The 15,367-nt window shown below is 42.7% G+C and overlaps 1 protein-coding gene across 4 annotated transcripts in view; it reads right to left on the reverse strand.

Moving 5' to 3' along the window:
- The window catches only part of RGS7 (regulator of G protein signaling 7), a 304,285-nt gene that overhangs the window by 81,399 nt on the left and 207,519 nt on the right, over window positions 1-15,367 (reverse strand). For 3 of the 4 annotated variants that reach the window (XM_045860383.1, XM_045860368.1, XM_045860377.1), the window contains exon 4: window positions 14,158-14,208. The exons of the other annotated variant lie outside the window; for it this stretch is intronic. In XM_045860383.1, the coding sequence (XP_045716339.1) occupies window positions 14,158-14,208 (51 nt within the window). The remainder of the gene's footprint in view (window positions 1-14,157; window positions 14,209-15,367) is intronic. 4 annotated transcript variants of the gene reach the window in all.

Genomic DNA, 15,367 nt, shown 5'->3' on the forward strand with positions numbered 1-15,367 from the left:
GACATCATGACATGTTTATTTGTTTTTTTAATTTGTCAATTACAGTGAACACTCAACAGGATTTTACATTAGTTTGAGGTGCACAGCATAGTGCTTGGACTACTTTCCAAAGTGGTCCCCCAATATTTCAAGTGCCCACCTGGCACCCTGCATAGTTGTTACAACATTATTGACAATATTTCTTATGCTGTACTCTATGTTCCCATGGCTATTTTGTAACTCCCTGTGGCTATTTTGTAGTTGCCCATTTGTACTTCTTAATCCCTTTTCCTTTTACACCCAGCCCCCACCCCTCCCCTCTCACAGCCATCAGTATATGGCAGCATTATTTACAGCAGCCAAGATATAGAAGCAACCCAAATGCCCATCAACAGCTGAACAGATAAGACAACGTGGTACATATATACACACAATGAAATATTACTCCACCGTAAAAAAGAATTGAGTCCTGCCATTTGCGACAGTGTGGATGGACCTAGGGGGTATTACGCTAAGTGAAATAAGTCAGACAGAGAAAGAGAAACACCGTATGTTTTGTGTGCATGTAGAATCTAAAGATCAAAACAAACAAATGAAATAGAAACAGACTCACAGAGGTTGAAATCATGGCCTGTTGGTGGCGATAGTCTACGGCACCGAGTGATTTCCAGGAGCACATTTGCAACCTCAGGTTGAGACAGAAACACAGTGAGACTGCCCAAGGCAGACCATGCTCTCCTGGTGGATCCATTGGAAAGACAAGTGGAGAGGAGCTGAGCACATGTCTGAGTTGGAGCGGCTGAGGGTTCTGCTGTGGATGTAACGATTTCTTCCATGTCTGTGTCGCCTGAGAGCAGGGGGGCCGTGAGTACATCAGTCACCACCGCGCCCCTGAGGTTGGAGCGGGCACGCCTTGTGCGCACATTAAACGTGTACTAAATGCATGAATGGCCCTGCCTGCAAACTTGGTTTCTCTTGTTACTATTTCATTAGCTCATCACATGGCAGGGAGAGTGTTCAGACAATTTACAATGGACCATAGAGGGCATTTCACTTTAACCCAAGACAAAAAGATCTCTTTATTTACCACTTGATCCTCAGAGATGAGGAAACATTGAACCTGTTTCTAAAGAGTTCTCAGAAAAAAGACAGCCCTTTGCATTCCCTGACACCCCACTGACTTTCAACAACGTTCCCGTGGCCTTGTGTCTCGGGTGTGGTCTAAAACGTGGCTGTGTCCTCCCCCTGAACGTCCAGGGACTCACCCTCAGATAATATACTGCGGGGCTGAACATGCTAACGCATTACATTATTCCCTCACCTTTGCATCTCTGAAAAACTGGGTCAGCCCTGTTTTATTATTCTCACATGTTTATTTCCTAACTCTTTCAGAATGTCTGTGCTTCTCAATGAACTCTCTCCCAGGCCCCTGCTGCCACTGCTCACAGAACACCCCATCCCACGGAGGTCTTCTTTAAGGCGCCGAGAGAATTCTGCATCGTTTGTACGGCACAGTCTGAGCAATAACTGCATTTCTGTGCTGTCGTTTATTTTGAAACTGTTCACAGCACTGCCTGTGTGCTTGCGCCTTTTCCCTGTGATACCGGGCGTCTGAGACCCACTGTTTGCTGACAGGTGCCTCACTTCTGCCCCACCAGCAAACACAGCCCCTGCCAGCCACGTTCCGAAAATGTCCTCTGAGTGAGTGAGCACGAGACAGAGGGGCAGGAGGCGCAGGTGGATAATGATCACAGGCACGGCAAGCACGCAGCGGCCAGGCACTGATGATCGACTGCTTGCCCCCGTTTCTCTGGTAGAGGGCTTGGTGGGACAGTGTGGGCATGATAAAGGCAAGTTAAGGTATTGGATTAAAAAGTCTTCCTGCACTGGCCAGTGTGGCTCAGTTGGTTGGACACTGCCTTGCAAACCAAAAGGTTTTGGGTTCGATTCCCAGTCAGGGCACCATACCTAGGTTGCGGGTACGGTTCCTGGAGGGGGCACATACAAGAGGCAACCAACTGATGCTTTTCTCCCCCTCTCTTTCCCATTTCTCTAGAAATCAATAAGCATGTCCTCAGGTGAGGATAAAACAAAAAAGTCATACTTTCAACAGTTTTGTCCTGTTTATGGTACTGCATCAGTGACCAACCATGCATTAGGCTGCCATAGCACATCTGTTAGTAAATGACACATATTCGTCAAATTTGGAAGCCTGGTTGAGAGCTGGCAGGCATTAAGTTCATAAAAAGGCAAGGCACCACAAACTGACCTACTGCGGCAGAACAAGACGGTCTCCTTCTATCATGGCTGTTCACTGCACTCCAGACCACGTGGGGCTTTGCGTGAGCCAGACATCCACCATCTTGGTCTTACCTCCCACAGTTCACCCACACAAACCTGTCATTCTGGAAAAGCTGACCTATTCACTTTCTTTAAACTTTAAGAAATGTCTACAACTTCTACTTCGCTGAGCTGGAAGTAAGTGGGCTGGCCTGGACTCACGTGAGAAAAGATAGCATGTCTACAGGGTATCCGGATGCTTTTAAAATTGTTAAAAATCTCTCTCTCAAAAAAAAGCATAACCTCAAGCTGTTATTTCACTTAATGTGATATTATTTTGGGCATAGAGATAAATTTCCAAATGATGAATTTGTCTCTTTATGGTGTTTATGAGATTCTTGTTATGCCCTTGCTATGCCTTTGCTAGTTTTCCAGAGCGCTGCAATATTTCAACCAATAAATCATGTTTTGTTCCTAACAGGAGCTTCTGTTTGCTCATAAACTCATTTTTCCATGGAACCAAAGTAAATTTCTTAGGCTGTTTCAGAACATTTGGGGCATTTTTTTTCTGCAGCTGAATAACATCTATTATTGCCTTTACTTAGAGAAAAATAAATTAATTGAAACCTATGGATTAGCAACCCTGGAAAGTTTCACCTTCTGTCCTACGACGGAACACACTCTGTGTCATGGAAGGTCATGGGGACCTGGGTGGGACTTCTCACCTGTGGAGGTGTACCTTATATAACATTAAGTGAAACGGCAAAGATGCAGACAGTCTATTTTAAGTGAATATTTTCCATGTTAAGTATATTCAATTCAATAATATTCATTGCACACCTATATATACCAGGCACACGAAAGAAGCCATAGACCAAGCGAAGGCCACGACCAAGTCCTCCTGCTTACAAAGCTTACGTTCCAATAAATATGTGCCTCAGGACTCTGGGAAAGTCCTGAGGTCAGACCACCATGTGACAGTGGAGGGACGGTCTACACCCTGTCAACAGGGATGGTGTTAGGTCAACAAGTCCCTGGCAGAGGTCGATCCTAAAAGAGTCAGATATAAGAATTCGGAAACAGTGAAGAAGAGTAGGAAGAAGGAAAATGTTACCCTTTTCTCCATGAGTGAGCTGAGCCCACACTCTGAACACACCTGGAGGAATCCCGGTGTTGGGGATGTGGGCCCCTGACCCAAATGACAGGAAACAGGAAAGCGGAGGCCAAAGGACTCGAGAACAGATCTGGATTGTGAAGGGGGTGACCGTTACCCTCTGTGAAGTGTTCTCCCACCACTGTCCCTGAGGCTCAAAACTGTGCTGTGAACAGTTACTGTGGGAGATGAAAGGGGAAGCCGATGGGAAGGTTCAGGCTTGGCACCCTCCCAGAATGAGTGGTGCCCTGGGCTACAGCCACAGCGGTGGGTGGTAGCACAGGGTCATCTCGCTGGTGCATCTTAAAGAGACAGTGGAGGCTGTGTCGAGGATTGGGCACCACAGACAGGCAGGGATGGAGGAGCACATGGGACTGTTCATGAGAGGCCCAGAAAAACTACCTGGTAGGAGGAGGGGAAGATATTAAGTGGGCCACAAGCCAATAATAATAAAGCCGAGAGCTCACACCTTCACACAAGATTGGGCGGACATGCTGCTGTTTCGGCTGGGACGACCTGACAGCGGTTTCTAGGAGTGCTTGTTATTACTCTCCTCATCGTCGATCCCATACTTCCCCAATGAGCTATGGTGCATTTACACTGATTTTTTAATCATTCAAAATGTTTTAAGAAAAAGAAAGTACATTTCAAGGTACTTCACGTGACATCTGACATCTACGCTCAAGCAAGGTCTACTGAACCCCGCCAAGCTGCAGGGGACATCTGAGGAAATACCCAAGGAAGACCTGGAAGGTCATTCTGGGAAGGCCTTGAACGGGTCACCTGTGAAGCCGCGGACACAGAAAAAGTGGCAGCAGGCCCACCAGAGCACACAGGGAAGCCCACAGCCCCCCAGACCATGGATGTTTCAGTGGGTGAACCCAGAGGAGAAAGAATCACATGCATGTTTGTGGACCCTGGCCAGGTTGGTTACAGCACCATTCTGATACAAACACCGAAGCTGTGCATTCGGTACCCACTCAGGACGCACACAAAGAATGGACCAATGAATGCATCAGTAAGTGGAACCATAAACTGATGCCCCCCCCTCTTTCTTTCTCAAATCAATAAATACAATTTTTTTAAATGTCACATTTGTTGAAATACACAAGTAACCCTGGATGGTCTGAACCTGAAACTTCCTCTTTCCATGGACATTCAGTAGGAATCAAAGTATTAGTGACACCCGGCAGATCCACTTCCAAAAATGTGGTTTAGATCAAAAGAGCAGTTATTTACAGAAAACGACACAGACCTTGATCTGAGCATGAGCCTCATGTGACATGAGTTCGTCAGAGCTCCACATGGCCCACGTAATGTACTCTAATGGGCCTCGGAGCGCAGGCATTAGTGAACACAGCGGGAGGAGGCATTCTGGGTAATTCAAGAGGCCCCAGTCACTTGAATGACAATATAAAGCTGCAAACTTGAACACCCATTTTTGTTTTATTAGACACGAAGACCTCCTCGCTTATGGGAGCCTTTGAAAAATTTACAAGTCAAGTTACATGTTGCATTGAGTTTCTTAGACTCACTATTTTTAAAAGGGTGATCTTTTTGCTGGGAAAGCGTTCATCTTTTTCACTGGGAGAGCAGTAATCCTTATTTGTGGTTTGCAAGCAAACGATAAGGGAAGCCATGGGCGCATTTGTGTCATAGCAGGGCCGCATTCAGCTCACAAAGCTTCTATCCGCACTCGCATCGTGTCTTTTGAGCTATTGTAGCTGGCATTCCCAATCATTCTTAGTTGTAATGAAAGGGAAAGCTTCATGAAAAGTAACAGAAATAGAACAAATAGCACTCTTTTCAACTCAGATATAGAGGGGGAAAATCCTAACCCATGCTTTCGATGGGAAATAGAAAACGTTACGTTATCTTTGATAAGAGAGAAGGAGGCCTGGCGTCTTGGAAGGCTCTTCCCCGCCTTTCTGTGGCTCCCGGTGGAGAAGAGACATAATCACTTCCGCTTTCCCAGCCTCTGCTAAGTGGCTAGTACTAATGAATGGGCCTATTTTTACATGATACCCTGTACTCTCAGCCTTATTGGCCTCACCAAAATACTCTCTACTTTTCTTTCCTCCTTTCTAGCTTCTGCTTCCTCCCTCCTTCCCTCCCTCCCTTCCTTCCTTCCCCCCAAAACTCAAGTCGGCTTATAAAAGGAACATGTTTGCACACAAAAAAAGAGTAATAATACAGAAAATGAAGACCTAAAAAGGAGAAAAAAAGCAAATAGGTCAACTAGCTACAAAAGATTTAGACAATTCTTCGGGGCAATTGTGCTTTTCCATTCGGTCTGAGGAGAGGCTTTATTTTTGGTTTTTCTAGTGGATTGTATAGAAAGAGCAGCAAACTCTGCTATGGCAGGAAATGGTCCTAACTGGAGTTAAAGCACTATTAAAAATATATTGGGCTCTGGCATCCTTTTGCTATCTGTTTTATAATAGAAGAGACAACAATTCCAATTGGATTCCCAGCTGCTTGCCACACTTTCCTTAATGGCTGGCAACGGTAATAGGTAATATACAGAAATGCAGCCAATCAGACAAAAGTCAGAGGGATCCTAAAACTATGGACCTGGTATTTAAGAGAGGCACGTGCTGGCTGGTGCAAACCAAGAGAGGAAACTGGCATTACCAGGGGGCACCCGCTGCCTCCCTAACAAGCACCCAGTGTCAGCTTCCCAGCTGACACATTGGCATGAACCCCAGCTCCGTGTCTCCGCCCTGCTCTCACCTGCCATCTGCACGGAGAGATTCACGGAGAGAGTCCTTGAATTCGTCTGAAAGTTTTCTTATTTTGATAGCAAATGTGTCTGGGTTTGCATGCTGGTTTTGTCTCGTAGTTTTCTGATCTACCATCTACTGCATGAAGCCCCCGTCTTTTTTCTTTAAGATCGAATAATAACACATATCAAGTTCTCAGCATCCTGCCTGATGCGTAATCAGTGTCAGGTACAGGTGAGCTTTCTCATCTCCTTCCTGTTTACAGGAATTAAATGGGAAGAAACAAATCCAGCATGACACCTGGGGGTACCCAGTTAATTAATGTTCCTGTATTATAGTTCCTTTCTATTGTTATTAATAATATAGCACTGGGGGTGGCAGATGAAGGCAGCCAGAAGCCAGACCAGAGGAAGCCTCCATCAGCAGGAAAGATGGCTTGTCTGTGGCGGAACCCACAACAGACAGGCGGGGTGTGACAACCTTATGCCGGCAACCAAAATTCTGATTCATGCACTTCTTGAGGACTTTTCAGAACATTCTGGGTTTTGAGTTTTAATTGTGGAAAGTGACGGCATAATTATATTAGTCAAATGGCAACGGCAGTCACCTGCCCGATAATGAAGTGTGGTACTTAAATGCAAATGCAAAACCTAAACAAAGAAACAAATAAATCAACCAAAGAGAAAGCTATATAGCCAGATAATAAGTTAAATGAGACAGTTGATCCCAACAGGCGGGGTGTATTGTGTTTGATGGCGTTGATTACTTTGAATAAGAGATATCTAGTTTAAATATTTGTAACTTTTCACTTGACACTTTGCCAGAGTCTTCCCAGGGGTCAAGGACCACCACCAAAGAGAGGTTCCCGATGATAGCCCATGCACAAGTCACCGTGATTTTTACAAAACTGGGATACAAATGTAACATATGCAAAGCAGTGACTTCTCTCTCCGGAGGAGGAGCTAATAATGCCCTGAAATCAACACAGGAAGAAAACAATGGCTCTTGCTCATCTCCCAGAAAAATAACAAGAACAACACATACTATTCCCTGTGGACATAACTGTAGCTCTGGCTGTGGCAGCAGGAAAATGAGTTAGGAGCAGTTGCCCAAAGACATGTGGAATTTATTGGTTTTCTCTTCCTGTAGGCATTATTTATAGCAGAAAATGCACATTTGCAAGATGTATGCTTGGGTAATACCTATTCTCTCAAACTAGGTCAAACTAATCAATCTCGTTAGAGCTTACGTGATGGCTGCAATCTGATTTCTCGACTATTGTCCTCAGAGTGTTAATGATGCCTTAGAAACCCAGAAAGTTTTCATAGAATGGTCCCCTAGCCTTGGAGCAGCAAATAATAAAGGGGTCACTTTTATTTACTTCATACTGATATGACAGCTTGCAGAACGGACGATAATAATGTGTTTTTATGGGCTCAGAAGGCTTCTACGCTCTCTCCACACAAGTGAGGCTGTTGTTTTAAGTAACTTCAATAGCATACATGTTAAAGATCTCTCTCTTTTAACCTATAATACCTAGGAGTTGAAATACATACAAAACAGCACTAATACAGGATACATCCAGGGTGATGGAGGTAAATATAACACCAAATCCAAGCAGATGAATTACTTCACTCCAAAGGGCACTAAGCAGTAGACCATCTGGCCCGGGGGACGCAGCCACCTCTCCTCGTTGCCAACCCTTTGTGGAAAAGCAGACTCTGGGCCCGAAATAATTGTGGGAAAAGGGACAGACACGCAGGGTAGAGATGGGGAGACCAAGGTTTTATCTCGCTGGACAGGTTTGGTTATGACTTTGGGCATTCATAAATCCTCTCTGTTGACAGTTCATGTAAAATGCACAAAATGTCTGCCTGGCTACTCGTGCTATTGTGAAGGTCACCAGAGGAAATAACCTACTTAAACGTGCTTTGGAAAAACACCCAATGCTTTGCAACTCCAAAGCATTGTCAAGGACAAGGAGACATTCTCGGTTTTCTCTATTCTGATACATCTCATGGTCCCCAGGCTGTGAATTCTCTCACGGGTACACCAAGGCGGGGAAACAAAGGTAGTTTGTAGCAACGCTGTTATTTATCCATGAACAGAATTTAGACCACTTTCTCCACGGGCTTTGTGGCAGGACTGTGAGGCAGGCGACAGAATCTGTATAGTGGTGAGCACAATGGATTGATTTAATTAATTCAGGGACAATTAAGGTATTCAGTTCAGTTTGATGATGTGTAAGCAAAACATCTGGTTGACTTGTCTGAATCTAAATCTTCACAGGTATTTTTAAAAGTGTTTTTGCTACTATTCAAAATTAATTTTTTAGCTTGGGTCCACATTTATCCCTAATCTTATTCTTCTGTTTTGATTTTAGGCTATTTCTTTTACAATGGGTTCAGTTTAAAGGCAGAACAGATCATTTAAAAAAGTAAAAAAAAAATTGGACAATTCATTTAGAATTTCTTTCTCCTCACTTTTCCCCATCTATTCAGGGTAATACATACTTAATCACTGGTTATCATAACTTGTCCCTTCAGTGAATTCCCATATTAAAAAAATAATCAAGTTATTATTGAAAACCAATTGATCTTGTCATTTCAGTCAATTTATGGTGCAGATGTGTGTCCTCTACCATTATGTTGTTCAGATTCCACTAACATAATAAATAGACCAGCACCATTGTCTAAATAAAAAAGAAAATAATAAAATTAAGCATCAAATTGAATAGTATTAGGTATAAATATTCTTGGTAACTATTTAGGGTAGAGAAAAGCCAATAGGAGCTGAATTATGGAGAGAACGCTTCCTGAAATAGGTTGAGCTTGAATGCTAATATAAAAATTGCACACATTAGCCCTGGCTGGCATAGCTCAGTGGATTGAGCGTGGGCTGCGAACCAAAGTGTCGCAGGTTCGATTCCCAGTCCAGGTACACGCCTGGGTTGCAGGCCATGGCCCCCAGCAACTGGACATTGAGGTTTCTCTCTCTCTCTCTCTTTCTTCCCCCCTTCCCTCTCTAAGAAAAAAATAAATAAAATCTAAAAAAAGCAACTTTAAAAAAATTGCACGCATTCATAAAGAATTTAATTGAGTTAAATGTGCTTGCAAATGTTCAGAGTTTGAAAAGAGCTTGACCTGATTACAATAACATCAAGATTTGGCTACACCTGCATTTGGCACTCACTTGTGCTTCACAAAACACAGCATTAAAAGCCTTTTACTAATGAAGAAAAAAATAGTAGAGAAATCAAGTAACTTGCCCAATTCCCCACAGTCAGCAAGTACTTGAACCAGGATCTGAGCTCCAGTCTGTCTGCAGAGCCCATGAGTTGTCTCCCACGCCAGGACGCCTCTCAAAGAACACTGGGATCTGGAGAAGTGCGGGCTGATGGAAAGAAGGAAGGCGGAGAAAGCAGGCTGCCACTCAGGGACCACAGAAATGCATTCTCTGATATCCAGCGGTCCAGGTGAGACTCATTTCAAATCGCAGCTATGAGGAAGACTGAGAGGGTCTTAAGGTGCCTCTCACCTGGGTTAGCATCGCTTCAAGAGCTTGGCAAGGGTGACCCCTTCCGTGAATGGCAGCAGGGATTACAAATGAGCAGGATGAGGTCAAGAACTTACTGATGTCTTTTGATCATTTTGTAAAGAATGCAAACTTTATTAAAGCTTTCAAATTTACCCAAAATATCATCCATAATTAACATGGCATGGTGTCAGACATAAAGCATGCTCTACTAAGGAAAAAAAAATCAGCATGTTCTGGAGGACAAAGTTTGCAAACCCAAGCCAAAAGGTAGTAGGATATGGTATGGGTGGGAAGCTTTGAAAAGCAGAAATATGGGTGTATATGTAAGATTGTTGCAGTAGTGACCCCAATTCGTCCTCACCCCTCTGCATCCACGGTCTTAGACAGTCCTTCCCTAGAGTGGCTCTGAACTTGGCCATGGTACTTGCCTTTGCAGATAAAATAACCAGTAACTGTGAGACAAGCAGAAACTTGTGTTGTGCTTGGAAGCCCGAACACAGCGCAGTAAGAAGCCAGGGCTCGGAGGAGGAGAGGGTGGGGTGTGCTTAGCCGACAGCCTACCGGGTACCACATGCGCCCCACGTCCTAGATTGTGCACCCGCCGGCGGAGAGCCCAGCACGAATCAGCCAAGAAGCCCCAAGCCAGGAAGTGACCAGCTGAGCAGCAGAATCAGCAGCCAAATAAAATGGTTGTTTATTTGAAGCCACTGTGTTGAGGGTGGCTTGTTATAAAAAATAATAACTAAATATAACAACAAAAATGGATTTAAAACTATAATTATTAATATTTTCTGAGCAATTATTATGTAATAGGTACATTGATAACTGCTCTATATATTATATCTATAAATTCTCTAATTTTCAGGAAAGCATGAAGCAATAGGTGCAATTATTATATCTACTTTAGAAAATGAGGCTTCAGTAACAGAATAGGACATTTTTCCTTCAACTTAAGCAAACCTGAATCAACAGACTTCAATGACTGAACAGATCATATAAGCACACCAAAAAAAGGAAAAAAGGAAAGAAACGTATAAATCCTTTGCAATTGTGTATCTATATTTTGAATTCAAAGAGAGGGAAGACATAGGAATCTAGGCAGGGGGAAAAGATGTATACGAAAAACTATACACATAAAACTTTCACATATATATGCCATATATGCCCATGTATGGAATGCATGCGAGCAGCGACCTCATAACTGCAGTGTTTTAGAGACGCAAGTTCATTTGTCCCACTCCGTAACTCGCCAAACTGTCAACAAACACGCAGGCAACAAAAGTTACTGTCAGGTATGCCAGGGCTCAGGAACCGAACCACGTACAATCCTCACAAGCTGCTGGAGGAAGTAGTCCAGCTTTACAATACGTTAGCTAAAAATACCAACAAGAATTAAATTTCTTAAAGTAGTAATGTATACAACTAGCATATATAAATCAGTAATTTTCATATATGCAGACAATAACAATTAGCTATACTAGAAAGGTAAACCCACAGTAACATAAAGTAAAATGACTAGGAATATGTTTAATAAGAAACGCACAAAACCTACACGAGGAAACTTGAAAAGACTCCTAAAAGACCGCAAAGCGAGCTGGAACACGTGGGAAGACACAGCATGTTCTTGGGTGGGAGATCGACCCTGTCACTGATCTGGGCTACACAAGAAGGGGCAGTGTCGAGAAGGAGCAAATCAGGGTTCTTCTCGGGGCGTGTTGAGTGTGGCCCTTCAGAAGGGAGGTGACAAAGGCATCAGACAGACGAGTCTGGAGCACCAAGGAGAGGTCAGCATGAAAGCTACCGATCTGGGAGACCTCAGCATATGTCACTTAGCAGCATGCACATGTGGAGAAATGAAAGGCGCCGAGGACAGAAATCGGGACATGCCAACACTGAGTGGTTAGCTGGGGGCGGAGAGCCGCTGCAGTGGCCTGAGGGCCAGCTGCGTGGGCAGTGAGAAGGAAGAGAAGCCGAGAGTGGGCCACCCAGGAAGCCACACGGTGATATCATCCTGTGTCCCCAGTGCCCAGCCTGGGGTAAAGATCCAGAAAGCATGTGTTAAGTGAACAAAAGCATCAATAAGCAATGAAGAAATTATTTTTGTAGAAAAATATAAAATGTAAAAATGGACTCGAGGTAGAAATATACAATAATTTTAGACTATGAATATGTGAACTATATGTGTGTGTAAACATAGCTAAAAGTCATTCTAAATTCTAACAGAAGGCCCACCTATAGTTTTATTTTAAATGAATAGTGCAATACGACCAATTGTCTAACAGTACCAAAATCTCTAAGGAATATTCAGCCACATGTGCACTGATTTGCTGTCCTAGCAATGAAAATGTGTTAGCTACTCATTAATGAAATATTGAACGTTAAATGTACAAGTCATCTGGACTTACTGGTCTTGGATAAGACCCTGAAGATCATGGCACCCTCTCCCCATTTCCAAATGGGGCATCAGAACCTGCTCCGATGGCCAGGCGTAGCCTCTTCTCCCAACTGGCCCCAAAGTCCTCTTTCAAGAAGCTACTGATATGATATGTAGCACTTCAGATAATCTCCAGAGGTCTTCAAACACCCACCTGACCACCAGATAAAACAGCAGAAGTCTGGCATGGGTTTCTCTCTTATTTTTAAATATTTTCAGATGGTTTATAGGATCAAAATTGGACCTGGCATTACCACAACTATTCAGTCTCTCTTCACGAGCAGTTCTAAATGGTATGATTGATTTTATCCATGAGACCAGGAAAGTAACTTTCACGATATCACCTACGCTCCTGAACTTAATCAATTTGAACCATGCTGCCAGATTGATTCATTCTCGATGTGCAAAATCTGTTTTACTTTCAGGACAATCACCGATGCTTTTTACACATCTTCAAATCTAGATAGAGCTTTTGTAGAGGATAAATCAGCTCATTAGAAAAAATTAAACAACCAACAAAAACCCTAACTTTTCATCTGTCATAAATATGACTAAAGGATACACATGGTCCTTCCCAGACACAATTCATTTGATCTTTTTATATATCTTCAAATGAAGCTTTGAAACACCTTTAAACAGTTCAACAAGCAAATACAACCAGTTTTCATATACATTATAGCTATAATCATATCTCATGTATGAATTGGAAGCAATAATTGTGTCTTACTAGCGTATTACATCTGTATGTTTTCCCTGCTGCTCATGCTGTCACTGAAATACACTTTTAATCTTAACTTACAAAAAGTATTCTTTCGAATCAGCTTCATCATTTGAGCAATAATACTCTTTGCAAATCAGTAGTTCCCTCATCACCAGGGATTGTGCCAATCTGTGTTTTTTGGGGGGGGTTGGGGTGGGGTGTCATTCATCTGGTGCTACAGTTTATAAAGTCAGACATGCCCCTAAATGAGGCTATAACATAAACTTGGTAAGACGGTGGCTTCCTTTCCCAAGAAGTATCACCTCTTTTCACTTTGTAATAGTAGGATGCCGACAATAGCTGCTTCATCTTGACTGAATTGTTTTTATCCTGTTTAACCTGCTCGGATACCTGTTTTAAAAGCTCATGTACCAAAGGAACAGGGGTTGTATACAGGCATTTAGGTCTAGAGCTATATTTTATGATAGTATGGCTTTATAAGGTTAGCTCAAAATGAGGAAGAACAGTGACTTTGCATCCCCATGTGCTGGTAATCGGAGGTGGGAGCAGGGCCACACGGAATTCTTTCCTAATCAGAGGTGGGGGGCATTGCGCAGTTAGAGGTTTGCCCTCTTTCTCTGCCAGGTCATGCTCAGCCTTTATAACCCATTTGTTTTCTTTTCTCAGCATCTTCTCTAAACCAGTGCATCGTATCTTCATTTCAGTAAGGTAAGTTGTTTGCCACACGTGAAGGCTCTCACAAGGTATTTTCTAGAAGTCCTTAAGTAGACCTCACGCATGTAGGGATTTGTTCTCCGCAGCGCAACACCGTCCCCAGCCTCTGGGGGTGAGGTCGGGGCTGCGAGCAGACATAGTGCCCACCGCAGGGAGGGGGCTGCGACTAAAATAACAGCGTTAAAACAATCACATGGGCATGACGGGAAATAATGTTGTTTGCAAAAAACCTCATGCAAAAATGGAAATAAGGCAAAATTATAAATTCATGAGATTTACGTGTTTTATGAAGGGAAATTTCATTACTTCATGATCACTTGCTATAAATTATTTGTTCACTTATTCATGACCATGTATATACAGTTCATCCATTCTAACAATCACCGATCAACTGAATCAAAAAATATAAAATGGAATATCAAACATGTGAAAAATTATAAACATATATGAAATAAAATTTTAGAGAAATATATGTGGACTACATAACATTTGTATAAATGCTAAAAGCAAAGTTCAGTGTAATTATAATTTTTCAGGTTCATATGGGCCCCGAGAAACATACTTCTTAAAATCACACACAAAAATAAATCGATCAATGGGAAAATGATTTATTTACCTGGATCTTCTATAGTTAAGTTCTTTATTAACCATTGAACAATGTCTGACCCTAGAAAAAGAAAAAAGAAAAACACAAATAGATGTGAACATTTGTCTACATATTAATTTTCAGAACTCTCGACTTTTGGCGCTCATTAGTAAGAAGGTTTCTAATGCTGACAGTCAGAGATTAAAGATCAGCCGTATATGGAGTACAGAAAAGGAGTGTGAGCATATCACTTTCCCTCAGCAAGCCAACGTGCCAACTAGTAACTTATTAAATATGCAATATTTAAACATGAAGATTTCATCTGCCGGCAGTGGGTAAAGTGATTCATTCGCTTGTTGGCTGAATAAATGTTTACTGAGTACGAAATTTGTTTCAAGCACAGTTCTTAGCATGGCATGACCAATGCCTTATGGTCCCTGCCTCATTTCCGGTTGTCCACCTCCCATCCCGTCTCCGTTCCTCAGCCGAGCAAACTGGTTGTCAGTTTGGAACACTGTTCTCAACCCTCTGTGTCTTCATAGAACTTTTCCCTTTGACCGAAAGGTCTTTCCACTCTTTTCAGGACACTCAAGATTCAATGACACAGCCACACTTTTCTTGACCGTCACCTTCATCCACTGAGTTGACAACACCCTCACTGGGATCCGTGTAGTTTTATATCGCAGTTCTGACCACACAATGTTTGTACAACTATTTTCATGCATATTGTTGTCACTTTACATAGAAACAAGATGCCCAAATAGAAATGAATACCCCAGGCACATCGCTCCTCTTTCTTTCGCTCCCACTTCTGCTCCTGCTTTCGCCCTTCAGCTGATGTATGATGCTGCTGGACTGGGAACCCTGAGTTCTCACTGAGTTCTCCTACAGACCGAAGGGCTGAAACAAGTCTCCAATTTTGTTTCCAACTACCTGCACACTGAACCAGTCCACGACCTTTTCCTTTCAATCCTGGATCACACCCAGGAGAAATGTGGGACACCCTGCCTTTTTCTGCTGTCTACAGACACTGCCAACTAGAGTTATCCACACCCGGAACCTGACTGTGAGGGTCACACACACACACACACACACACACACACATACAGAGTATATATTTATATATATATATATATATATATAAATAACATAAAATCTTTGTAAATATGATATATGAGGACTTTGTAAGCAATGGAAATGTTACAATATACATTTGTGTCTTTTACAAAAATAAACCTTT

Source organism: Phyllostomus hastatus, unplaced genomic scaffold (assembly GCF_019186645.2).
Source record: "Phyllostomus hastatus isolate PE091 unplaced genomic scaffold, TTU_PhHast_1.1 phas_contig_148, whole genome shotgun sequence".
Classification (NCBI taxonomy): domain Eukaryota; kingdom Metazoa; phylum Chordata; class Mammalia; order Chiroptera; family Phyllostomidae; genus Phyllostomus; species Phyllostomus hastatus.